This window comes from Zonotrichia leucophrys, chromosome 4 (assembly GCF_028769735.1).
Source record: "Zonotrichia leucophrys gambelii isolate GWCS_2022_RI chromosome 4, RI_Zleu_2.0, whole genome shotgun sequence".
Classification (NCBI taxonomy): domain Eukaryota; kingdom Metazoa; phylum Chordata; class Aves; order Passeriformes; family Passerellidae; genus Zonotrichia; species Zonotrichia leucophrys.
This window is the reverse complement of record NC_088173.1, coordinates 22,093,925-22,121,793: the sequence shown is the minus strand read 5'-3', so window position 1 is coordinate 22,121,793 and position 27,869 is coordinate 22,093,925. Positions and strand designations below refer to the sequence as shown.

The window sequence follows — 27,869 nt, the reverse complement described above, 5'->3', positions numbered from 1 at the left end:
TGTCTCTCATGAAAAAGCTCAGGTAAGTTGCGGTAAACTGACAGTGTTATCACTGTTTTTGACACAAGGTCTTGTCATCATCTTGACATTCAGTCAACAGATTGACACTTTTACTGTGAGTAGGAAAAAAAAAGAGTAGGTTTGAATACTATTCAGCAAATGAGGCAAATTCCAAAGTCAAGAATCCATGCTGATGATCAGTCAGCATCTCTGAGACATCAAAATATTGAGATTTTGTTCAGCTATTTCAGCCAATCTCAAGGAGAAATAAAAGCACCTCTCTGCTAGGAAAAACTTCAGTGAAGGAAAGATTCTAGGTATCAGACTTTCCCACCGGGTAGAAATTAACAGCAAGACAGTCAATGTCATTACAGTGGAAAAAGGGGGTTTGCACCAGCTACAGCTTGAGAATAACCTTGAGTATAGAGAGTGTTACAAAATTTCATCCTGAAAGAACAAAGTCAGAAGAATTATTGCAGAAAGAAGGTGGGTCGGTGTGCTGTCACCACCTGAAAATCATCATGCAGGTGGAAGATGGTTTTTCTGCCAGTTTGTTAATCTGGAAAGAATGATCATCCTGAGGTACTTAGATTATGATAGTCTTAAACTCAGACACTGTTCTTAAGTAACAAATACATATCCTCTTTAAGGTTTAATTACTCATCCAAGTGTAACTTTTTTCTGTTTATGGTTACATCATGAAGATATCTCCAGTTTTTATAGCTTTTATAAAAAATTATCTTCTGTAATATGTGCTGGCAAAAAGAATTATTTAAATTTCTGTTATTTTATTGATACTGCCGTGCTTATGTATTCTGGCTCTGTGGTATTTCTACCATAGAAAATTTAAAATTTTCTAGGATTTTTTGTTTCTCTCTCTTGTTCTTCTAACTTCTTTGCACTTCTTTTGTTTCAAGTGGCCTGAATTTGGCACCAGTTGCAAGGCTCCGAACTACTTGGGAAAAGCTTCCAAGCAAGTATGAAAAACTATTTCAAGATCTACAGGACTTGTTTGATCCATCTAGGAATATGGCAAAATATCGTAACGTCCTTAACAGCCAAAACCTACAGCCCCCTATTATCCCCTTGTTTCCTGTCATCAAAAAAGACCTTACATTCCTTCATGAAGGTAAAGGCAGAAGTATATCACCTTTTACTAGCTGAGGAGAAGTAACTTTCCTGCCTGATCACTGATGTTGTTGGTTGTAGGAAATGATTCCAAAGTGGAGGGCCTGGTGAATTTTGAGAAGCTGCGGATGATTGCGAAGGAGATACGCCATGTGGGCCGCATGGCGTCCGTGAACATGGATCCTGCTCTCATGTTCAGAACAAGGTAAGTGTGTTGTACCAGGCAGAGCTTCCTCCAGCTGGGAGAAGGCTGGGTGACAGCAAGAGGGACTTTTATGTGCCCCTTCTGTTGGAGCAGTATGAATTTTTTGTGTTAGCAATTGACCAGCATGATGTGGTGGTCCAAAACTGAAGAAACCATTACATTTTGTGGTTACTGATACATTCTAAAATGTTTCTTACTATTCTGTAGTTGATGGTCACATCATAAAAATGAGATTCTATCTGTGGGAGGGAGAGGAACTGTCTTGAAAACGTATCTATTAGTCCAGTTGAAATATCAATGGGTGTCAGCTTTATAATTTGGATTTAGTAGAAATGGTAATGTATCTGTATCTACTTGTGTTAGAAAACATGGAGTGAATGCTCTTTGGCTTCATATTTGACAAGCTTATTGCATACTCTTTTTTCTTAATTTAAGCTAGAAGAGTTTGTAATACCTGATTGTATGCCCAAGTCAAGGCTCTTTTTAATGTTTGTGGGCTTCCAGAACTGCTTGTCCTGAGGTCTGGTCTTTTTCTTTCTGAGCTTGTGATCTTTCTCTGTCTTTTCTTAAACCCATGCTTTATTCTTCCTGGCTCTCACTTGCAGGAAGAAGAAATGGAGGAGTTTGGGGTAAGTGGTTGGAGACAACACACACCGACATTCATTCTTCCTTTACCATTTGCATTTTTTCCTACTTGCTATCTTTAATTTTCTGGTGCTTTGACATTTTTTTCTTTTGTAACCCTTTTTTACTGACAATACATTTGATTTGAGATTAAAACACAGAGGCTGTAAATTATTTTTAAGTGGTCATAGGTAGAAGTGGAGTGTCCTTTCCCTAGTTTAAATTGCTGAAGGAAGAGACTTTTGGTCAAAATGAAATTACAAAGTGACAAGGTTGCAACAGCTGAAAATAGCTGTTAATTTCCTTATACCTATTAAACAATTATCACAATCAAATTCAAAAGTTGAAACTTACAGTATCTGCTTCACTAACTTACTTTCATATTACAATTAGCCATCATTTTTACCTTAATAATTCAGGATCAATGCATAGCGTTCATGTAGATATACATACATTGAAATGTGCATGACATTTATTTCATCATGAACTAGCCAATCATTTGATTTCACAAAATTCTCTTCAGTCTTGCAAGCTACCAAAAAGTTCCATTCTGTAAAACTGAGCTGTACATTTTGTATACAGTCTGATTTAAAACACAGAGGGCTTTCAAAATGCCTCCTTTTTATGTATTTGAATTCAAACCTCACCTATAGTCTTCTGTCAGCACTGCCTTACTGCATGAGCTTTTCCTAATGCTCCAGTCCTCTCAGTAGATGGCTTATGTGAGAGAGCTACCTTGAATGCTTTTCTGGACGTGTGAAGTGTTATTGCCTAGCTGGAGCAAAATAGGTTAAAATATCTGTGCCATTAAAATAGTGCCTGTAACCAAGTAAAGAGATTTTCTGGCCCTCATCTTTCTGTCTGTTACAGCTGTTTGACTTACTGGAATGAGGCATGTGAGCTTTGACGTAGACTGACATTCATGCAATCTCTTGCACGTTTCACGTTTATCGGGCGATATCCTGTTGGACTAAGTCACACCTTTGCTCTCTTTCTTTCCCCTCCTGCCCCCCTCTCTCCAGGTCTCTCAGCCAGGGCAGTGCCAACGCCGCTGTGCTGGATGTTGCACAAGCAGGGGGGCATAAAAAGCGGGTCCGTCGCAGCTCCTTTCTTAATGCTAAAAAGCTCTATGAAGATGCTCAGATGGCACGGAAAGTGAAGCAGTATCTCTCAAACTTGGATCTGGAAATGGATGAAGAGAGCCTTCAGACGCTCTCTCTGCAGTGTGAGCCAGCCACAAACACATGTGAGCATTGTCATTTGTTGGGGATTTCAAGAAAGCAGTTTAATATAACTCTGTTTCTAGTTCAGTGAATCAATTGGGAACAGTAACTAGACAATAAAGCTGAAAATTATTTATCTAGTCATTTTCAAGTGCTAAACATCTATGAATCCTAAGGAAATTATCTTGTGGATTAACAGGATAGAGACATAGTATATATACAGGTGATAAGGCTTTAAGATGATGTCACAATAAAGTGCACAATGGCTTTTTAGATTTGTATGTACAGAGGGTACAGAGGAGTCAAAAGTTCTTCTATATTTCTGATATACTGAGGCTACTAGTGTGAATAACAATATGGTTATTCTGAGGGAGTAGGGGATTTTCTTATATCCAGGTGTTTCAGAGATACCTGGAGGGCTATACCTGGGGCAGCAGAGGGAAAACTTATCCTGGATATCCATTTCGTTTTGATTTTAAGAAATGTTATATGTTGTGCCCTTCCTGTCCTGCAGAGTAGCAAAAAAAAAAAGTAATTACATGTCTGCTCTGAATCCGTTGTAGTCCTTATGATAGCCCAGTATAACTTCTGTTCATGTTTTTTGTAACAGTGATCATTTATCAGAGCTTTATTTTGAGAAAGAAAACATTCATTGATAATTGATAATGTACATCTTTTAAATGGAGTTATATATCCCTCTCTTTTCCTCTTCATCTTTTCTGTCTAAAGATGATATGCTGTATTAATTGGACAAGTATTTCAGCACCTTTTAATTGTTAATCAGAGGGCTTTGCACTGCTCAGGCTAAAACACCACTGTGTCCTTGGCTAGCAGTCATTCAGAGTTTTGTCCCCTTTCTTGCAAAGTGCCGAAGAACGCGGGAGACAAGCGATCTGGGAAATCTGAAACGTCACCAGTGGCTCCCCGGGCGGGCATCCAGCAGAAGGTGCAGCAGCAGCAGCACAAAGCAAACCAAGCCCTGCAGGTCCCAGCCGTGTCTCTCTACCCTTCTCGCAAGAAGGTGCCAGTCAAAGACCTGCCACCATTTGGTAGGTAGAACAAGGGAGAACTTGGTTTAATTTTCTGAAGTTTGTTTGCCTATGTTGGGAAGACATTTTTAATCAAATAAGGTTCAGGCTTCCATTTCTGGTAGCATGATATGCAGGTTATATCTGTTCATGCAGTGTCTGGGCATAGTTCTCTAGAAATGGAAAGGAAGAAATCTGGGGAAAGCATCCTGTCAATTTAATCAGTGTAAGTAATTACCTATTACTAGCAGCTAGGAAGAATACATATTTCTTACTTTTTGCTTTTGGATCTTGCTTTAACTTTTCTAGAGGAACTGGGGACCTGGACTTCTTGAGATGCCTCAGAAGTTTTGGTGTCTCTTCACAAGTTAGATTTTTAAGGTGCAATTGAAGCCTGCTCAAATTGGCAGTACTGTTAGAAATGTGGGTCTGAGCTTTCACATTGACAATTGTCCCTTTGCCTTCTACTCCCTTCTGCTTTTTTATTGTTATTGCACAGTTGTTGCTGCCTCCATATTCTCCAGAAAGGCACCAGACTATAGGAACTTATTCTGATTTCCAAATCGGTGTCCCAACATGTGTACAAAACATATATGCACTATTAATGAACTTTTTATATCGCAAGTATGGTAATACTGTTCCCATAATCCCTAGGAAGTATATGTAGCATAACTGGCCTTTACTTTTTCATGATGGTTATTGCACAAGAGCCTAATTCTTATTTCACTCTTTATTGGTTTTCCTCATGCACTGCTTAGGCTGCAAGAAAGCATCAGAAGCAGCAAAATGAGCAAGAAACAATTCAATATTCATCTAGATCTTGTTGATTTTACCATTAAATTTTAATCTTGAAAGGACTTTGAAGCTTCATAGACTGCAATTTTTTGCTCATAGTGGCAAAGTTTCTGAAAACTGACTAGGTTAGGATGATCAGGCAGCTGTGAATTATTGATAGCAGGATTGTGATCCAACAGATCAAAGATAAAAGTCCATGAATGCTTGGAAATAACCTATACCACAAACATTGGCAAAACTGTCAGAGAAACTCTGTCTTCACTTATAAGGCTGTCCCAGGGTGGATCTTTGAGGGGAGGCGAAGAGAAAGATGAATAAATGTGGTCTGGGAAAAGCTATTCCTGATGTCCTAGATCTTTACATCATACATCATCTTCAGGATGTTTTTACTCTGTAGTTTCCCAAAATAAGCTGCTGCAGAGAGAGTTCTCAAAAATGAGAGAGAGAAAGGCAGCTGCAGGATGGCCGTGTTTCATAAGCCAAATCCTTATTAATTTTCTTTCCCACTTCCTTTGACCTCCTAGGCTACTCTGAATAGAAAAGAAACAGGAGAGCAGTTTGAATTCTTACTATATAAATCTTCACTAACCAGTGAGATGGGTGGGTGTCTGTATTTAAGCTAATTTTAGTTCAAGTTTCTCAGTAACCATTCCTATGCATATCCTCAATTATATGCTGAGGCAGTATTCTGCAAGATCAAATCTTCATGTTTTCTGTGGCAAAGTATTTATCTTAAAGAGTGGACAGAATGAAAGATCATCTGTGCTAATATGCAGAAATAAAGCACTATATTTTAAACAGGAATATGTTTTAACATTTTGCTTCATTTAAGCTGGTGTCAGGAGCTCAGAAATATACAGGAAAAATATGTAGCTTTTTCCTCCTGTGGGGTGTCTGCTCTGTAAATGCATTGTGAAATATAACTATGTATTTATACTGGACTTAATATCTGCCTACTTTAATTCTTACCTAAAGGCATTAACTCCCCACAAGCTTTAAAGAAAATACTTTCATTATCAGAAGAAGGAAGTTTGGATCGTCACAAGAAACAATCTGAAGATGCTGTTTCAAGTGCGTCTTCGCAGCTCTCTTCTCCTCCTACTTCACCACAGAGCTCTCCAAGGAAAGGTAGTAGATGTTCCATATTTCTTACCCTGTTTCTTGAAGCTCATGGACTTTGGAAGCTTCTGGGAGAGAATTTGGACACTCAATTCTGCTGCTCCTATTTTTGTCACGTACGGTCAGCAAGAGGGCAGAAAATGTAGTGCAGAGTGGGATATGTGAAAGGTACCTGTGAACCTGATTTCAGGGGTACCTAAAAGCCCTCTGATGAGCAAAAGCCAGAATAGATAACCTGGTATGATACAGGATTTGATGCAGCAGGTCACTCTGACTGCAGCTGCTTCTGACAAAAAAATATTCCAGTGATGAATGTTTCCTGCCTTCAGTGGAGGGATGTGCAGGTTGAAACTTAAAATCTTTGTACAGCACTGACCATACTGGTCTATCAGAGGAATTATTTGCTGCGTCATGCATCTGAATGGGATGTGACCTACATATGATAGAAAGGCTTAAGGTATTTGGGATTCAAATCAGAATATTGAATATTGCAATTTATATTTTATACTACAGAATATTTTAATAGCAGCCTGGTTATTATTTAAACCATGTGGATGAATTTTTGAGGAATGATGTTATACATTGGAGCTTTCTTGACCAAGATCTTTTAAAGTAATTTCACAGAGTTATTTTTTAAAGTGAATTTAGGACTTTAAAGAGATTTAAAAAAAAAAACCAAACTATTTTCTTGTTTGTTTTCATGGTAGTTGTAGTTCTGGCTATGAATTGACAAAATACAGGAGGCATTGTCCTGTAATTTAAGTATACTTTCACTCTTTGGAAATGTAATAGGCTAGAGGTATTGCATGTAACTTCTAAGTTGTTCTCTTTTCAGGATAGCATAGAAGTTCAGTTTACAGCTACATAATAGAGCATTATGGTAAAATATACATTGGGTCTGAAGTGACTTCTGTTGAAGTGTTATTTACTAAGGTCAGATGGAGGAGGATAATATGTAGAGGATATATCATCTTGAGTCCTTGTAAGCTGTCATCATTATTTCTCCCAAATACTACATTAGCGAAGATAAATATGGTCAGGCCTATGCATTTTTTGAAAAAGGAATTGGAATTCCGTACTTGACTCACAGTGTGAACAGCACTTTATTTCTTCAAAAAGCAAATCGTAAACATGATTTAAAAAAACATCATTGGTTTGATGGTTACATGAAGCTAATGATGTGTTCTTTCAGATAAAAATGACAGCATTAATTCCCTGCATTAGTTCTCAGCAAATGATTTGGGGTAGATCAGTTGAAGTAATTCTGCCACTTAGAATTAGAGTGAAAGCAAAATACGAAAACTGTGGTGACTTCTGGATGTGTTTAATGATCTTTAACTTAGCTGGCAAGAACATCCAGCACATTTTGTTTAATACTGAAAGAAAGGCTGAATTTGCTTCTATGATGTGATTTGCAGATTTTATCTCAGTCAGGCTATGTCATGCTACCTACCTCCAAATTTCACCATAATTCCGGCAGTATGGAATTTGGAATTAATTAGCGAGTCAAGTTTCACAAAAAAACCTTGAAAACCTGCCCCTCTCTCAGCTAATATATGTAATAAGCAGTCAGCCCAGACATCTGGTCTTCATGTATCTGTTCATCTCTGTAGAGTAGCTTTGCAGAATAAAAAGACTGTATGGGAGAGTCTCTGGGATTACTTTAAGCAGTAATCTCAACCAGAGATCTCTTTCCTTCCAGTCTTGGAGACAGTGTCTATGTACAGTCAGATTTTGAGATTTTTGAAGTAATATTTCATAATGTGAGGATATCATGATGAATTTGAAAAGAATTTAGAAGAGGAGAGCAGTTGGTTTGTAAATGAGTAGTACATGTTCCCACAATCCTGTATCTGATTAAGGTACCAAAGACAGTGTCAGTTTTGCTCTTTATCTTTTGCAGTGCTGTGTAAGTGTAATGGTAGCTTTGTTTTAGTGCCAGTTTTTTTGGCATTATTGCCAGTGGCCTGACAAGAACTGAGCAGGCATCTTGGAGAGTCTGATTAACACCATGTTCCCTTTGCAGGCTACACTTTGGCTCCAAGCAGCACTGTGGATAACTTCTCCGATTCTGGTCACAGTGAAATTTCTTCCAGATCTAGTATTGTCAGCAATTCCTCTTTTGACTCTATGCCAGTCCCCCTGCATGATGAGAGGAGACAGAGGCATTCTGTCAGCATTGTGGAGACAAATCTTGGTGTGGGAAGGATTGATAGAAGAATCATGATTGAACCAGATCAATACAGCTTAGGGTAAGAATTTTATTTGTGCTTGCTTACATTATACTTTCATATAGTGTGTATGTGGAGTGTATATTTGTCCATATAAGTTTCCCTGTATCTCTCAAATATTTTTTCTCCTCTGCTCTTAAAAAATCACTACTTCAGTGCTTCATTTTGTGATAATGCTCCTTTGCTGCCAAGAAAAGGTTTTGTACTCCTGAGTGAGTGATGAGGTCTAAACAGCGAGACTTCACCTCAGTAGATGTTACCATCTGAGCATTTCAGTGGTGCCGTAGATTATCCACTTTGTGGCAGGATAGTATCCTAGCCTGCTTTCTCCATGGGAAATTAACTGAATTAGATGAGATATTCAAACAATTATTCAGAGATAAACTGAGAACAGAAATAACCAGCAATTTTCCAGTCTGCTTCATGGAAAAGTGCATATCTGTCTAACTCCAAAATATTTTACTCCAAATATCTCTGCTAGTCAACAATAATTGGAAGATAAAATTCACATTACGCTGCTGGTTTTCTAGTAATTTTCTAGGTAATTAACTTCTGTAATGGTGGGGAAGCTAGTGCTGTGTGGAGTTCTCTAAATCTCTAGCAGTGAGCCTTGGTGTGAAAATAATTGGAGCTCTGGCTTGTGTTTAGTCTCCACTTACTTTTTTTTTTGGAGCTGTTATTTGGATGCTTCAGTCCTCTGAATGGTTTCTGGGGTTTTAATCCTGTAGGGTCTTTGAATGGCAGACCTGTTCCAAAGCTGCTGTAGTTCAGCTTTGGGAATCTCAGGCTATGCAAACTCTTTATTCAGATGTCTTAAATATTTGGAAGAAGAGGGTTCTAGTCTGCACAGGAAGGTGCCCTGGAAGAGCAAGTCCCAGGAGCCTGGATATCTGCTAAGCAAAAGTGACACTTTGTTGGTTTTATCTGCTGCTGTGTAAGGGATCATGTCAGGCTCACTTAATCACTGAAAGGCTACAGAAAACATACTTGCTTTGTGAAGTAGCATGTGTTTTCAAAAATAAGGTTGAAATGCATTTGCATTTGCAGAAAATGTTGAAAAGTTAGCTCTCACAGCAGAAAAAAGAAATTTGAAATCTCAACCTGAATATCAGTCAGCTGCTGCTAAATTCTGTTTCTAGCTTTTGAACCATTTGCTCTCTGTATGTGTGTCTGTGTGCTTTGCCTGTCTTAAAGGGCTGTTGTGAAGTTAAGATTTTACCTTTTGAAATTACACAGCTGAAGCGTAAGGCTTCAGCAAGTTATCTGTCCAATTTCATTTGTTTGTGTTTGTTTTTGTTTTATTGAAAGAAAAGTGTTATATCCTCAAAATTGAATTAGCCATTCATGAAAACAATAAGCACTGTCAAGTGCATCAAAATCTTCCATCACAGAATCATAGAATTGCTTGGGTGGAAAGGAACCTTTAAAATGTCATGAAGGTCGCCTAGTCCAACCCCACACCGTGTTTTGTTTTTCTTTGTTTGTTTCTTTGTGCGTCCTGTTCATGATTCCCAATTCCAACACTGGATTTTTTGTCCCCCTCATCAATGTGTATCCAGCTCATACGCACCGCTGTCAGAGACCAGAGGCCTGTATGCTGGAGCAACTGTACTTTCTTCTCCTAGTACAGAAGAGCTGTCACAGGACCAGGGGGACAGAGCTTCGCTCGACGCAGCTGACAGCGGCCGTGGGAGCTGGACTTCCTGCTCGAGTGGCTCCCATGACAACATCCAGACAATCCAGCACCAGAGGAGCTGGGAGACGCTGCCTTTCGGACACGCTCATTTTGATAGTTCAGGAGATGGGGCGGGACTGTGGGCCTCAGGCAGCCACATGGACCAGCTGATGTTCCCTGACCATGGCACAAAGTATGGCAGGCAAAGTCAAGGGAGGGAGGGCCTCGATCAAGCACAGTCCAGAGCGAGCTGGGCATCTTCCACAGGATACTGGGGAGAGGACTCCGAGGGTGACACAGGTACCATAAAGCGGAGGGGTGGGAAGGATGTTTCGATTGAAGCTGAAACCAGTAGCATAACATCTGTACCAGCAGAGGAGACAAAGCCAGCTCCTGTCCCTGCCCACGCAGCCGCAGCATCAAGTAGTACCAAGGGGCTTGTTGGTAAGTTCAGTTTCATTTGCCATGAAGTATTTTAATTCATTTGCTTAAGTTTTCTCATATTGTTCTGCATTTCTTTTGTCCATTTTTATTTTCTTTTCTTCAATTTTTAAAACAAAAGTGAACATTTTCTAGTCTCTTTTAATTTTTTCTCTTTAACTAAGCATTTATTGCTAGGGAAAATAAAATATCATTTATTGTTGATTCTCAGTTCTGGCAGTGCCTTTGTGTTTCAAGAGAGCCTGCCATACATCAAAAAACTAGCTCAACTGCTGGGCAGTATTTTGAAAGGCTGATGTATTTAGATGTCAGTACCAAAATTTGAATTTTGCATCACAGTAGGGCTCCATAAGGCTATATTTAGAAGTCTTAGTAAATGCGGCCTGATTTAAGTGTTTTACTGTATACCTTTGTATGACTTGTCTGATAATTGTGACTATTCCTTGCTTCTGAAATGGGATCCCTTTGTGCTTAAATACCAACTGAAATGTTTCTTTGGACTGCTGAAACTGAAGAGGTTTCAAAGAAGTTAGAGCTGAAATACTTTTCTCTGCATTTAATAATGGAAAGATCAGATAATGTATAAATTAGTATGAAGGTGTCTCTGGCAGAGCTTAACATTTTTATCATATTGTTCCTTCTATGCATCCTAATCTGTGGGCCATCCAATACTTCTGAATTTTTGCCTCTTTTCTTCCTGTCATTCCCCCTCTCTTTGCCTTTTGTCAGGTTAGCATGAAGAACTATCTAAAAGCCATTTTTTGCTGACACAGCTGAATGTCTGCCAGATTGAGGTCATGCTGAGACCCACTGTGATAAACAGCTTTTCCATTTTCTGCCTGAGTATATTGCTTAGCAGTGGCCTTTTGCCTCAAAGCTTGGGTGCAGGTCTAAATCCCTGGGCTATCAAGAGGAAGAAGGTGAATGGATTCGTGCCAATCTCCAATTTTACTCTTTGATACCCTTGGTTTCCTCCAGAATGTGTAACAGGTGTGCTTCCAAACTTGCCTCTCAAGGCAATGCTTGCCAATACTTTTTTATAGACTTGAAAGAACATTAAAGACAGCTGCAAATTCAAGCCAACACAATTCCATGCCCTTCACTACTATTAATTAACTGTCCTGCAAATGTAACTCTGTGTATCACTATCCCAGAGAACCCAATGGTGTACATAGTTCTTTTGTACTTTATTGATGTCTTGCAGTATTTCAATAGAATTTTTCTACAATAGAGTTTTTCTATAGAACTTCTTATTTTCAGAAATCTTTGAATAAAGTTTCTCAGAAACATCTTCATGCTGGTTTGCTCAGTTAAACAGTCTATTTCTTTGTCCAAGAAATATGCGCTACTGGAAAATGTTTGGTTTTGTCTTAATACTAAGAATTTATTTTTAGTCTATAAAAATTTGCATCCAAGTAGCACCAGTCCATTTTAAGCTTGTACTGCCCTTTCAGTCAAATCATCCTGCCTGATGCAGGGTGGTGTTGTCATCAGCGCTTGTGCAAGAATATACAGTGTATGACAAGCTGTGCAAAGTAAATTGTCTGTGTCGGTGTTTTTTCCTGCTGTATTTGTAAGGTTTGTCATTGAAGTGGTCATATATTAAAAGGCTGGGCCCTCAATAAGTGTCCACTATCAAAGTCCCAGCTTACTTCTCTAAGTACTTAACTCTGAAACAGAGACTTTTGCCTATCTGCTGTGTGTCCCAGCAGATGCTTACGATTCTTGACTGATATTTTTTTCCTTTAAAGTTCTCTCTGAGAGGGCTTCTCAGTATGCCCTGAGTTAAGCCTTGTTCAGGTAAACAGTTACATCTCCGTGAGATCCACAGGTTAGGTGGTGGTCTTTCCATCTCCTAGATAAAATCATACTCAGCCATTGTTCTTATAGGAATGCTTTCAATTTTGATTTTGCAGAGATTACAACCATAGGGCCTGCAGGCAGCAGTGCATGCAAATAGTATAATGATGAAGCCCACTTTTCTTCCTGACCTCTTGGAGTTGTAGCTTATGCCTCATTAAGTAGTAAGATTTGTAGGAAGAAAATAATGTATCAGATGTATTTCTTGTTTCCTCTCCAAGATGCTAAAAACAAAAGAGATGAGCTCTTGGATGCAAGTTTTTATAGACTAAAAATGTCATCCATCTCCAGAAATAAGTTAATCATGCATGTGGAGAGATGCCAAAATTCCTGATGTTTATTATTTCTGTGGACTCCTGAGTCTTCCATGTTGCTTTGATCGCTGTACATTTTATTGTATATAATTGATGGAACAGCTTCAGTTGGGAAGTTTGAACAAATTCCCTGTGAAATTTGATGATTTTTTGTTAGACTAATGCTTCACTGCTGGAAGAATAGCTATATCCTGTGTATGTTGTATATTTTCTTGAGTGATTTATTTTTCACAAGTCTAGCATATGATAGTTTACCTTTGTCATTCAGAGTTTCTGTTCCTGGGCTGTTGAGTTGGTTGATATTTATTTAGCTTTTACCTGTCTGTTTTCCTTTGAGCATGTTCCTCATGCTGTCTCTAACAATCACCTGTTGTTTTTCCTGCAGCAAGAAAGGAGGGTCGATACCGGGAACCACCTCCAACTCCTCCCGGTTATGTAGGAATACCTATTGCTGAGTTTGCAGAAGGTGGCTCCCATCCCACCAGGAAGCCTCCAGACTACAATGTGGCCCTTCAGAGGTCTAGAATGGTGGCACGGACATGTGAGACTCATGGGACAGCAACTCCACAGCAGCAGCCGCACGGCCACTCAACTGGCAGGCCCGTGAACAAACCTCAGTGGCATAAACCAAATGAGTCAGACCCACGTCTTGCTCACTATCCATCTCAAGGGTTTTCCACAGAGGAAGATGGTAAATATCTACTTGTTAAATTTTGAGTGTGCTGCATGCAAAAAGGGTCAGTGCTTTCACAGACACAAAGCAAATTACACAAATCTTGCCATAATTTGAACTTTAGTTCATTTCAGAACTTGCTATTTGTTAACTTTTTTGGAAGGGAAGGAATTCAGTTCATCCTAAATGCAATTTAAAATTTGGAACATAGGTCCACTTGAATCTTGAACAACCACTCTCTGGAGGTACCTATGTTCACCTTGTACAGCCCTGCCTGCCATGATTTTCCACATTAAGCATGTATTTAACGATCAGAAAAGTATCCTGGTCTACAGAATACTTGACCATCCATTCCACAGAGCACTGTTGCTCAGGTTTATTTGGATAGTTGCTCACATTCTACCTGAAGCTCTTTACACTGTGAACACTGAGTCTGCCACTCCATTTCACATGATGAGCCCACTGCTGCCTCGCTACCTTGCTGCTCCTACAAATGTGTCTGCATCTTTATGCTTTAGCTCAACTGTGATGTTTTTCCATGGAGAGCTGGTGTAGCGGGATTGCAGCTTTAGGTCCTCAAAATTTAGGCAGGGTGGTGCCAGTATCACTCACATGAATGCTTTGTTTTGCTTAATGATAGAATAACATTCCCCTTCTCCCTCTAAGTGCTTAGTTACTAAGGTTTTAGGTGCAGGATGAACTTTGCAGTTGAACATGATGGGAAAAAAATGAAGTCTACCTTAACTGAATTGCCACAAACTTTGAGAGTTACCATGACAGAGAATTTTAATTGTTTCTACTAATGATGACTAAATTGAAGATATAATTAGGGGAAAATGTCAGATGCCTTTCTGAAGCTGTTAGATATCTAGGAGTATCTGTTGTGTTCCTCGGGATGAATAACTGCATCTAGCTCAGTTTAAGCATGTCCTTTTTTCTTCAAGATCAAAATTCCAAAGGAATATGTCTCATGAGACCTGAAATGTACTGAAATTTAGATTGTTTTAAAGTATATATACCTACACAATGAAATTGAGAACACATGAGCACCATGCACACAGTTGTTGCATGCACAGCTTGTTTCATTCAGTAGCAGTCTTGTTCTTTATAAACTAAACTCTGTTTTCCCTTATCCTCTTATGTTTGCAGAAGATGAACAAGTCTCTGCTGTCTAAGACTTGGACTTTTCTGGATCCAGAGTGAGCCACCTTAAAGGAGAGCACAAGAAGACATCCCTAGAATAGGAGCCTTGGAACTATGATTAAAGGATGGTGGACCTATTTGCCTCCTTCCCTGCCTTAAAGCAGCATGGGGCTTCTTCCTCTGCCCCTCCCCCTTCTGTCCCCTCTCCCCTTGCATGTGAAATACTGTGAAGAAATCGCCCTGGCACTTTTCAAACTGTGTTGCTTGAAATGCACAGTGCAGCAATCTCCAAGCTACCACTGTCGCTGTCTGCCACATCACACAGTATCATTCCAAATTCCAAGATCATCACATCAGGATGATTAACTCTGGCTGCACTTCCCAATGCCTGGAAGGGTGTTTTTAAATCTTCCTTTTAGATTTTAATCACAATCCTAGCACTTAGTCTCATTGGGATAATGAGATAAGTTAGTTGTCAAATTACATTTGGCCTTTAACCTACAAAGAGAAAATTGCTTTGAGATCCTTCAAGGAGGCAGTGCTTATTTGCTTGTTTACAATGCCTTTGTTACAATTTTGTATGTTTGTGTTTGGGAGATCAAATAGTGCATCTGAATAGTAATTACAGTATTATTTCACACCTGTAAGTAGGGTTGCCAGCCTGAGCTCCTGGAAGAATATTGCTATCACATGGCTGAGCAGGGCAGAAGGGAAGGCAGAGGTTGCAGGATGCAGCCTTTCCTTGACTACCTGGCTTTGCTCTTAATGTGCCCCACCCTGGAATCTTCACGAGTTTGTAAATGTTAGTGTTAACAGCATCCTCATCTGGGTCTGGTGTAAATGCAGAAACACAACTGGTCAGTGATCAAGAGGACACAGTGTGTCTCATACCTGTGCTTTGTGGAATACAGGATGGCATGCTAAAAGAAAAGTGTCCCATTGTAATAAGACAGATGGCAACCCCACTGTTAAGTTATATACTTTTTATTTTTAAACTATGTAGTAGTTATATTAAAATAAAAGTTAACTGGATAACACTGCAGTGAAGGCAAGTTGGGATGGCACAGCTCGTGTCAGCTGTTAACACTGATCTAATAACCTCCATCTATTGACTTCGACGTTAGGGGATAATCCAGCCTTTAAGTAAAAAAAATAAAGATAACACAGTTAGATTTGCCAGCCTTTGCAATGCAGAAATAGTCACAACTGTTAATGGCTTCATGGAACACTGCATGTGTAGAGAAGGCCAATGTGTAGCAACCACCTGCTCACAGCTGCTATTAACCCTATAATGACTGAAATGACCCTCCCCTCTATTTTTGTGTTGTTTTTGCACAGACTCCGGAGAAGTGAAGGCTGCCAATCCGAGTAGTACTCAAATGTGAGGAACTGCTGGTCTTGGATATTTTTTTTTTCCATTGAACTCAGCTGATCATATTGATCAGTAGATAAACGTAAATAGCTTCAACTTTTAAAGATCAAATTGCAGTGTTTTTTCACTGTATCAAACAAATGTCAGTGCTTTATTTAATTCTCTCTCCAGTAATCATAGCTTTTGTCTATTTGCTTATATATAACATTGTCAATTATGCATTTGTAATTTTACATGTAATATGCATTATTTGCCAGTTTTATTCTCAAGGCTATGGACCTCATGTGCATATAGAAATACAAAATCCTAGCTCTATCACAAGTTGCACAAATGTTATATAAGCATTAAGTAATTGTAGACCATAGGACTGCTAATCTCAGTTCGCTCTGTGATGTCAAGTGCAGAATGTACAATTAACTGGTGATTTCCTCATACTTTTGATACTACTTGTACCTGTATGTCTTTTAGAAAGACATTGGTGGAGTCTGTATCCTTTTGTATTTTTAATACAATAATTGTACATATTGGTTATATTTTTGTTGAAAATGGTAGAAATGTACTATGTTTATGCTTCTACATCCAGTTTGTATGAAGCTGGAAAATAAATAAATATAACATTAATGAAGTCCATAATGTTGATTATTGATTCTTATGCATTTTACATGTTCCACATACTTGAACAAATTTATGAAAAAAATTTACTTCTCTGTGTACTAATATTAAAGGGAAATTGCCAAGTGATGTGGGCAAACCACTGGTGTGGAGTTTTTCTTGATATACTGTTGTGCTGCTGATAATTTTGGAAACTTTGGTGTGTGTACTGCTGAATGAGAATGACTGATACTGTGAGCATCCCTAGCAGAAACATTTGAGATGCCAAAAAAGGTATGGACTTAGGTGTATGTGGAATGTAAACAGTTTTAAAGGTAAGATTGTGTTGATTTTATATTCTGAGTAGTGTAAAGGATCTGTTTTAACATTTGGGTAGGGAGAAGTATGCAAGGTGCTCCATTTGAGGTTTTACCGAACAAGGTATGTCAAATTATAAATATCACCCAATAGCATCCCCAGTATTAGAAGCTGATGTTAATTCAATATTAAATCTGTAGATTTTATTTTTTCCCAGAGGCTAGATTCTTTATTTCCAATGGTGTGCAGAAGACTGGTTTAAAATGGTACTGCTAAAGCCATACACAGCCGTATCCCATCGAGCTTTGAAATGCCTGGCAGGTGGTGTTTCCAAGTCTAAAATTAGTTCAATGCAAAGAGAAGCAATAAAATGCTGTTTAGAAATAAGTCTTCCTAACATAGCTGTAGAAATGATCCACACTTGGAATCATAAGAACGCTAAAAATCATTGAAAATATAGGACTTGTAAACATAGTGTTTTTATTACTGTAATCTCTAGCACTGTAAGAAAAGAAATTATGGATATTTAGATTTGTGTGGTGTAGTGGAACTACTCTTTGTGAATCTGTGGCTAATATTTGTTGGGTACATTTACACAAGCTAAAGATTAAAATTTGTTTTTACATGAGTAGAATGAAAATGCATTTTTACGTATTTTACTTACAAGATTGTCCTCCAGTAGTACTAAAGGCATTAAAGTGATAGGGAAATAATTCCTCTTACCAGCTTTTGAGGTGTTTGCACACTTGTCAATTTTTTCTCTGTGCTTGATATATTATTGAATTAGGCAGTGCTCCCTATCCTCCTGTTTATGCCTCCTTACTGTAATTAGTATTTTTAGATCACATTATATAGAGACATCCTCAACATAGCATCCAATATAGATAGCTTAATTTGTTATGGACTGAGTGATAAAAAACACATCACACAACAACTGATTCAATAGAAGTAAAGGCCTTGGTGTGACATCTGAAACAGGTTTCATATTTGTAATATGAATTTTGTACTTACTGAGAGGATCCCGCAAAATGCAGACAAGTAAATACCAATTGCTGGGATTTAGTGTTGCATTCACCAAAATGGAACTGAAATCTAAGGATTTTTTTTGTGTGTTTGAAGAAATGACATTTAATTATCTCTGTTATTTTATGGCTTTTTTTCCCTGAAACTTACTGAGGTAGATGGTACTCCTTTATGCAGTATATTGCACATTGGAGTCAGCACGAATCTGTAAAAGCTGAAGTATTGAGGGTACTGCTTCAATGGATTCATCTTGGTCATTTGGAGAAGCATGCATGTTTTACATCTGTAAATCTGAGACTCAAATATTTGGTCAAACTAAGGTGAGGAAATGGTTTTGTTTTAAAAAAGAAACAAAACTAAAAGCCCTCTATTTTCTTCAAGACTGGTAGGAAATGCAATAATTTTCCAGACTGTCTCATATGGATTGTTGCATAGTTGAAACAAAATCAGCTCTAGAGAATTCAAGTAATGATTTAATTGCAAGTATTAATATTTATGTATTCCTTGCTATGGAATGAGACATTAAAAATACTTCTGTGAATAAAGCCTATGTAGCAGCAACAGCCTCTCTAACATAAATTAAATAACACAGATCCATTGAAGAAAATATGAACGTTGTTAAAATTACTCTGAAAATTGACCCCCTCAGGAGACAGCAGCCTTGTGAGATGATTAATATAATTTTGTTCTCCTATCTCTAGATTGTTCTTTAAATAAGCTTTACAGTCTTGTCTCTAAAAATTGCATGTTTTGAGTGAAGACTGGGAGTGAAAGTAGGTTTATTGCTGATGTAAGATGGAATCTGTTACTTTCTGTTTACCACTGAAAATGTGATCAATGAAAATTCAGAGTTTTTACTAGACTATGAAAACCCTTAAAGTTCTCTCTTGCTTATATGTGGTGAGTATGTAGGAATTAGTTTAAGATATTCAACTACTAGCAACCATCAACAGCATAATTTTAAACCATTCACATTTGGTTTTCCTGGGATTAAATTTATACAGTGACACTCTACACACCTACACACAGATGCAGTCTCTGTAGAGAAATGAGTCTTGGCTCTCTGTGTCAAAACTCAAGTTTGTGTTAAGTAGAAGTGCTGGCTTCTCCTCAGGTGTAGACTCATAGCTCCCTCAGCTTTTTCCCAGTGGCTTGACATGCTCAGTCTTCTCTTCCAGTTTTGAGAATTAATTTGGATTTTCTTTCCTTATTAGGTCGATCCTTAAAGGTGTAGTTTTGGCCTTGATAATTTAACGTGTGAAAGGAGGATTATTTTCTTTGCAGCACTGTTGCCCTTGCTGACAATAAAATCCTTTATGTATGTACATAAAACCATTACATATATAAAACCCCATTTTATATATGTGTATGTATAGAAAAAAATGCATTGTATACTATTGCAGCACCTAGGATATCTGCACTGGAAAATAAGCCAGTGCAGCATTATTTAAACCAATTTTTTTGAGTGAAACTTACATTGGAGTAGTGATGTTTAAAATGCTTTCTCAGTAACTACCAAACAGTTTTGATATGTAGTTGTTCTGATACAGTTTCAAGAAAATTTTGCCACTTGTGCCCGGGTCAATAGGTGTGGCAGAGGTAAATCTCCTAGGTGCTGTATGCAATATGTTTTGAGGCTTTCCTCATAACTAAAGAAATATGAATAGTTTTTAACTAGTTTTATTGAGCTTTGTGTAACAAGTAAGATGCTCTGAACTGTGGCTTTCTAAGAGAAGGTAGGCCATGAGGCCCAGGATGGCTTTTCTGCCTTGGTGTCTTTGATCAGAGTCCAAGTAAAATACAGGAAATTGCACTGATAAAAAGCAACCTTCCACATGGAGGCCCTATTTCCAACATTGGTGTAGAACTGGATTTGTTCTGGTTTGGCAGTCCTGGGAACCCTCATGTGACCTTGATACATATTTTACTCTTAAGGAGAAAAACTGCTGCTGCATTTCTTACTTGGGAGGCTGATCCATTCCTCTGGTTGTCAAAAGATATTGCGCCTCCATGTGCTGGTTTATATGTGGATGTAGTTTTTGCTTTGCACATTCTTTGGGCTGAGCAGCTTTCTTCCCTTCTCCCTTCTTGTCCCCATACCTTACAGTGGCCAGATGTTCTTCCTATCTGTCCTGCCAGAATAAGTCAAACTTAAGCGGGACAGGTAGAGGGAAAACTTCTGTATGTACTCTGTATCTTGTGCAGTTTGTTTGTGGAGTTTTGTTGTGTTTATTTGGTTGTTTCTGGTTTCTTTGCTTTTAATGTCAGTGTCTAAAAATGCTGCTTAAAATGAAGCATGATCTGCATATTGATCTGAATTTTATTCGAGTTTTGTCACTGTGATTACCACAGCATCACATTCTCCTCTTACAATATTCTGATCTGTTCTTAGTCCCTTGCAATACTGCACTCTCAGCCATTTGTGCTATAATGATTATTGTTCATTATTAAGGTAATAATCTGATCATCAAGAGCTCCAGCATTAGCTCCAGCAGTAGTCCCTCTCCAAACTGATAGTTCCATGTCTTACAGCACATAGTTTATTCACTCTGGTGCAGGTAGGTGGTTTATTTTACTTGATATTGCCCCTCCCTTGCATTTTATTCCTTTCTGTACTTTCTCCAGGATCTAGAAACAATCTTCTATTTTGAGATTAGGTCAGACTGATGACTTGTTTGTCCCTATATTTCTCACGTTTGTTATGTGGGAGGAGTCCCCTGGTGTAGTTCCTCATGTGACAGCTTCACCAGGTCTTGTTATTCGGTTTGTGGTATCAAATACTAGCTCTTTCATAACTAGAAGCTATAGTACATAGCTGTAGATGGAATATTCCTGAGCTCTCTTCTTTCTTGGCCATATAGTGGCACTGCGGACTCATTTTGGTTTCAAGATATTTATTCCGTTGAAGACTTTGGCTTTTTGTGTTAATAAAATGCCTAATTCAGATGGAGTTCTGTCCATTTTGATTTTTCTTCTCCATCCTCCAATATACTAATTTGTCAATCTTTGTTTCATTTGCTTATTTTGGTTTGGGTTAGAGGATAGGTTTGCCTGGTTACTCAATAAATTGTTTTGGTTTTATTTCTTACCCTTGCTGATGACACATTCTGTTCAGCCTTTGTCTCTTGGGTAACCTTTGAAATAAGTGAATATTTCACTGTAAGTAACATTAGCGGAGAACTTGGCTGAAGAGTTTTATTCACGTTCTGGTATTGTCCTTTGAGAAATTCTGTGCCTTCTTAGTAGAGGAGATAAAACCTGTGAAATGCAACTTCCAAGGAAACCTGGGATGCTGTGCACTGAGAGGAGTTAGTAGCACAGTGGAATGTTTAGACTGAACAGCCCTGAAACTGGTAGAAGTCTTTCTGTCATTAAGGCTGAACATAAAAGTTTGAAATTAATACTGAGTTTTGTTTTATGTTCAATTAGTGTTGGCAAAATTGCCGAGCTTCCTGAGGTTTTGCATGCTATGCCTTGGTCCATGTGAAGTTCATTTGGCAAATCACTCATTGTATTTATGAAAAGCTCATAGCAGAGATTTTACCGAAATTCATATTCATATGACTTATGTATTTATTGCTCTTGAATATGATCCAACAAGCCATTCATGTTTTAAGTGCTTTGTTGACTATGAAAGGGTGCGCTTTGCTGCTTCTCCTCTTCCCAGCACATACGTGCTTTTCCTCTTTCTCATGCCTCCCTTGTTGTTCTTTAGATGCATAATTCTTCCTCCCTGTTAACCTCTTCCTGTGGCTTATATTAGCAGCTTTCTCACACAGCTTCTCTTTGCTCCTTTGTGGAGCACAGCACCACCCATTTCCTTCCTCCCAAAGTGTGTTTTGTGTGTAGTCCTCAGAAACAATGGAAGGAGGCAGCACTTTAGTGCTCAGAAAGCTTGAAAGGAGTGTACCCAGACAGGACAAATTCAGACTCCAATTTTTTGTCTGCATGTATATAGCCCTTTTCTCAATTGCTGCCTGAAAGGTGGATTGTTCATGTTTCTGTGTAGTGCCCATAATATATTCATAGCATAACTCTTGCTTTGTTATGATCTGATGAATACAAAGTTTTTTTTTTGTTTTGGTTTTGTGCTGAAGTCCTTGTCAGATAGAAATGGAGTGTGGCTCAGGACAAGTGAAGGGATTTGGGGAGGAGGGGAACTGAGGGACCAGCTGTGGTTCTGGCCAGATTTCTCAAATGCAAACAGTAATCTTACAAGGCAGAGGGGTCTGTTGTATAATTGAAAGGGTCTATTTAGTCTATTATATTTTGTAAATAACATTTTTGCTGCTTTTCATGCTTAACCAGTATGCATTCTGTATAAAAACATGCTTCTTGGCAAAATACTGTTGAAGATCTGTACAGGACTGAACTATCTCCATGTTGTGTGTTACAGGCTCACCAGGGAAGTGGGCACAGCACCAGCCTGCCAGAGTTCAAGAAGGTTTGGGCAATGCTCTCAGGCACATGGTGTGCCTCTGAGGGCTGTCCTGTGCAGGGTCAGGAGTTGAACTTCAACGATCATAGTTGTTCCATTCCAGCTCAGAATATTCCGTGATTACAATATTTGTTTGGCTGGGATGTCTCCATCCTGATGCTTGCTCTTCAAGCAGTTGACTTTCCAGAGTGGTGTGCATAGGCATTCTTTTTTGGCGTAGCTTTTTTGGTGCAGCTTTATGTTTTGCTCTTTTAATACTTTTTATGAAAACTGGCGTGTCACACATTTAATGTCTTTGAAATCCTGTGGGTCTTCTGTAATTCACTGAAGATTGTTTCCAGTTCTTGGTTGCTTATACTGTAGAGCTACCTTGGTTAAGGAGTCCATTGGATACATCCTGTTTCCTTTCATGTGGCATGTAGGTGGGCTGTAACACTGCCATTTCAGCTAGAATGCAGCAGTTTGCAAATTCTGATGGTCTCTGAGTAGGTGGAGTAATGTCTTTAGGCAGTTAACATCACACTTTTCCAGGAGGGGATTGGACTAAGGCTTGCAGAGGTCAGTAAGTGTCCTGTAGGTACTATTGCCAATTTTAATTACACTTTTCCAGATATTTCTGGCAGGTATTTCAAGGTTATGGTTATACTTTCCTTCATGTTATCTTTGCACTAGGGACAGAAATGTTGTCACTTGTGGGCAAAGCTCCCTTAAGGGCCCATTTGAATATCTGGAAGTCACTGTGCACAAGTATTAATTTAAACATGTCAGTCCTCTTGCAGTGAGCAAGTTACTCTGTTCAGACAAGTGATACAATCTATAACTATCACTAAGAGTATGAGGTGATTGTTTGTTTAAATCACCTGGATCTGATGCAGATATTATTATGGTGTCTTTGTGACTACTAGTGTTTGATTTAAGTTTCTAATTTCAGCCTTTGTTTTGCAGAGTTTGTTTATAATTGTGAATGCAATGAGTTCTCCCTGAAGTAAATGTGTCACACGCTGCATCTTTTTAAATCTTGCTGACCTCTAAGCTGCTAGGATGTCACACTGCATTGTTTGCTCTTAGTACATTTTTTGCTTTGTTTTTTATTAACCTAAGTGCTGTTTGAATTTTTCATTTCAGGTTTTGGGGTTGTTGAGGCTTCTGAATTTGTGTTTTAACTGAAATCAGGAATTCAGTGATGTTTATGCAGCGTCAGCAGCGGCAGCCTTTATTTCTTTCATGCTTGTAAGCTTGTCCTTGGTTTCAGTGTTGTCCTGATGATTGTGTCCTCATAATTTTAAAAGCTTGGGCTGAATTTTTGCTTTCAACTTCTGTATACTGCTAAAGAAGTCTTTGCAGCTGAATGTATTTGCTGCCTCCTGATGTGCTGATGCTATTCCTCTTTGCATCTCCTGCTAGTCTGAGTGTCACAAACAATTTCTTCTCCTTGTGTTGAAGAGCACTAATGCTGCATGCACAAGCTTCCCTTGACACTTAAGATGGACTTTTCTTGGGCATAGTTCCATTTGCAGTTGGTGTCTTTGGACAACAAGAAGAAATTTTCTCTTGAGGATATATCTCAGTATCAGACAAATGGCTGTGAAAGAAAATGTTGATCCTGTCCTATCTTGTACTGTTAGAATTCTTAATTCTTCTCATGGCAGCCGGTACTGCAATGTTAACTTCCTGATTATTTTCTTAAAACAGTCTTTCATGCTGTGTACTTGTATGTCCTGATAGGATGTTCCTAAAGGAAGCATTTTTATGGCTGGGATATGGAGTAGCCCAGATTTGCAACTGTTTCTGCTGCAGATACTTGATAGGCCTTCCTTAGTCCAATTGGCAAAGACAAAGTAAGAAGTGCATAATTAGCTAGGATATGTAGTTGGCATTCGCAACACTTCATACTGTGAAGTGAATAAATTTGCTTATTTCTAAACAGTGGAGGACCAATAATGCTGTGGATTTTTAAACAAGATTTCTAAAAGCAAGAGTTACACTCCTTTTTATTAGGATAATCTACCTTAATTCTCTGCTCACACTCCCTGATATTGCAACTATATTATCCAGTGTTTTAGTTCTAACACTGATTATGATGTAGACCTGTATCATATGGTTCTAGTGAGACATAATTTAATCAGAACAGAAATCTCAACTCAGTTCATTCTGGTGTGCCTGGAGCTCTGAGCTGAGAGGATCCTGCCCAAATTTAAAACAGTTGCCATTTGGTGTGGGTCACACCAAAAAGGCATTGTGGTTGAAGCAGGAGCTTCTTCATATTTCTGATGCTCTGAAAGTGTGCGTAAGTGAAAGGCACACATGAATAAATGGGAAGAATGCAAATTGCTGACCTGCTGAAAGCAGTCATGTCCCCCCTTCATCCAAATGAGCTGCTTGACAGTAGTTCAGGCTCCTGTGCCCTGCTGGGCTGAAGGCTCTCTTGTGGGCTGTCCCACTTCCCGTGCCTTGCTGGATCCCTGCCTGCCTTGTGTCCTTGTGGAGACAAGGGCATGAAGCTGACTTAGCTAGTGATCAGTGGTGTTCTTTTGATTATTCACCTAGGGTAGTCAAGTAAATTGCTGTTGCTGCTGTTTGGAGTTTCAGGGTTGCAGGTTAATGTTTTATACATTATTTTACTGCTTTTCTTCTGTCTTCAGCTATATATCTTGCAGTCTTTGTCAATTTAGCCTATACCAATATTTGTTCCATATATAATCTTTCACTGCACTGTACCAGCACAATCTGTCCTTCATTTGAGTCCCTCCTCATTGTTTACCTTCATTTACTACATCCAATTTGTATGCTTAATTTAGACTGGAGACCCTGTAAGAAAGGCAATGTGCATTTATAAAATAATATCAGTGCATAATTCTTGGCTTTTTTCTTTCTCAAAGCATGCTCTGCATTACCAAGGTTACAAAAAACAAAGGCAAAAAAAAAAGCCCAGTTCTCTGCAGATTTCTTGAATTATAGATGCACACTTAAATAGCTTAAAATACACTGCTTGCTCTCTGAAGGTCACCTTTTTTCTGAAATATTATTTTATAAATGAAATGTGCTGGGATTTTAGAAACATGGAATTGGCCAGATGTACCCAATCAATACCTTTCACAAAACTGCTAAAAATATGTACTTGCAGAATACTGCATGTTGATGACATAGCATTTATTCTTATTAGAATAAATTGGATTTTTCAAACATGAGAGTTCCGTTAAAGTTATTGACGACTTCATACATACTGAAGAAAGAAAAATAGTGATAAATTGACTAAGACTGATATTAGTATAATGGTCTGGAGAATTTGAACAAGTGGAATGCTAACTTCAATCCCCAACTTTTGCCCAGCACAAAAAAAAAACCCAAAAAGAACTTAGCTCTTCCAGCTTTTTGTTAGAAAATGGCATATTTCATTCCAAGGAGAAAAATGTACAAGGAAGGGCATTCTTCCAAACCACAGAGCAGACATCATGCTAATCTGGCCTTCACTCAGTAATCTTCAGGTATACTCACATTCTGGCCAAATAAAAAGCATACAAAACATGTGTAATACACACAAATAAAGGCTTGAAAGCAGTAGGTTTTGCAAGACAGGATGAGAACAATTTTTCGCTATCCATTAGTGCTAGAAACAGCAGTCAGGTGAGATTAGATTTTTTAGTTTACATGTCTCATTTCTTGTCATAAATGAGTGCTAAATTTAATTCAAACTAATATGAAGAACAAAATACAATTCAGAAAATAAGGCATAAAATAAAATGAGAAAATGACTACTTAAAATTATGTCATAAGAATTAATACCCAAAAAAACCAGTTGTGGAATCTTGTTATTTAAAATCAAATTGCCTGTATTCATAATGATAAATTATATTTTAAGTTGACAGGCTGATTCTGCCAGCTGATCATTACTTTGAGCTGGTTTTGGGTCTCCCTTTCATCTCAGGTGTGGTAAGTCATAAGCCATCTACACATATTTACAGACGGGTAGGGGGCTGGGGCAAACAGGGCTTGAGGCAAGCACAGTGTGCTTGGCATGTTTATGGTCTTCTTTGACTGCAGTGTACAGTGCAGCTGTTGCCAGGGCCTATTCCCCTGGGATCCAGGTTAAGGACATCACCAGGAACCTTCCCAACCTTGGACTGCTACCTGTTATCGTTGCTCTGTGTGAGTGGTGATGGAGCTGCAATGTGTAGTCCAAGTGCAACCAAAAGAGATTTCAGGGCCCTTGGCATGGTTGGTAGTGGAATCTGGAGGACAGGTGCTTCTTTCCTCTGTCTTTCCAGTTCCAGGCAGCTACATGGGATGAAACAAATGGGACCATACCGTTAAAACATGCTCCGTGACTGGTGCTTCTAACAGTTTTGGATTTTTCAATAATGGGATGGGCTACACAGCACCAGACATCCTGGTGTCAGATGGGATTCCCATTTCTCAAAGGGGGAAGGGAGGTCTTTCCTCATGAGCTGGTGGCGCTCAGTGACAGAGCTTTAAGCTAGACTTGGCAAGGGAGAGGGATAATAGCAGGACTGCATGTGACAAGCTGTGGGATAACACACCAAGGTTAGAAGGACAGGGTGCTGGTGAGAGCCCTCAGCCTGTTGCTCTGAGATCTGCTGGCTACACTGAAGCACCTGAAGCTCTACAAAGATGAGCCATATAGAGGCAGCCAGCCAGAAAAGGAAGATCAAGGAAAGCGTCCTGCCCATGATGAGCAAAGCTGGCAAATGGATGACAAGGGGAAGGCTGATTTACTCAACAATGTCATGGAATAGATGCTCCTGCAAGCTGTATTAAGGCACGTAGAGGACAGGGAGGTGATTTGAGACAGCCCCCATGGCTTCAACAAAGGCAAGTCCTGCCTGACCCACCTAGTGGCCACATCAAATGATTCTGTTCCTATACTCCACTCTGGTGCAGTTCTGGCTTCAGCTTTGGAGCCCTCAGCACAGGAAATACATGGACGTATTGGAGCAGGTCCAGAGGAGGGCCACAAAAAATAATAATAAGCATGGGACACCTCTGCTGTGATCAAAGACTGAAGGAATTGGAGTTGTTCAACCTGAAGAAGACTCTGGGGGGACCTTGCTCTGGCCTTTCAGGGCTGAAAATTTAACAGGACTTGTAGTGGTAGGAGTGAAGGAGTGTGGAAGATGAGACAGCTACAGAAGCTGAGCTGGGTAGTGCTGCCGACCTCTTGGCCCTGGTACAGTGTAAACCGTGGGAGAGATAAACTCAAGGCAAGAACAAAAGTGAAGACATCATGTCTGGTCACTCTGATGAGAGAAGATGGAACAAGGGCATTGCTGGCACAAAATAAATAACAGGGACTTGATAAACAAAAAGATTATGTTGCTATGTTAACAGGGGCAAAGGGGTCTGAGTAGCAAATTTTGCATGGAATTTAGAGAACTATAAATATCGGTGATTAGTGTAATAAACTGGCTTTGCTTGCATAGTATGGTCTGTGTCTCTCAATCCCAGCAAAGGAGTAATGATTTTAGACTAAAAAGGATAGATTCAGACTAGATATAAGGAAGAAATGTCCCCCACAATGAGGGTGGTGGAACACTGGAACATTTAAGACCTGCCCAGAGAGGTGGTAAGATGCCCCACTTGTGGAAACATGCAAGGTCAGGTTGAACAGAGTTCTGAGTAACATGATCTGGTTGAAAATATCCCTGCTCAC

At 39.0% G+C, this 27,869-nt stretch overlaps 1 protein-coding gene across 8 annotated transcripts in view; it reads left to right on the top strand.

The window, feature by feature from the left end:
• The window catches only part of RAPGEF2 (Rap guanine nucleotide exchange factor 2), a 185,509-nt gene extending 168,936 nt beyond the window's left edge, over positions 1–16,573 (top strand). For 5 of the 8 annotated variants that reach the window (XM_064710756.1, XM_064710755.1, XM_064710762.1 and 2 more), the window contains 10 exons: positions 918–1,129; positions 1,210–1,333; positions 1,939–1,962; positions 2,980–3,203; positions 4,047–4,229; positions 5,979–6,131; positions 8,149–8,374; positions 9,913–10,472; positions 13,029–13,334; positions 14,466–16,573. In XM_064710756.1, coding sequence (XP_064566826.1) covers positions 918–1,129; positions 1,210–1,333; positions 1,939–1,962; positions 2,980–3,203; positions 4,047–4,229; positions 5,979–6,131; positions 8,149–8,374; positions 9,913–10,472; positions 13,029–13,334; positions 14,466–14,491 — 2,038 coding nt within the window. In that variant the 3' untranslated portion in view covers positions 14,492–16,573. Of the gene's footprint in view, positions 1–917; positions 1,130–1,209; positions 1,334–1,938; positions 1,963–2,979; positions 3,204–4,046; positions 4,230–5,978; positions 6,132–8,148; positions 8,375–9,912; positions 10,473–13,028; positions 13,335–14,465 lie in introns of those variants that run through there. The other 3 variants (XM_064710758.1, XM_064710757.1, XM_064710761.1) reach the window with 3 other exon arrangements.
• Positions 16,574–27,869: the final 11,296 nt, after the last annotated feature.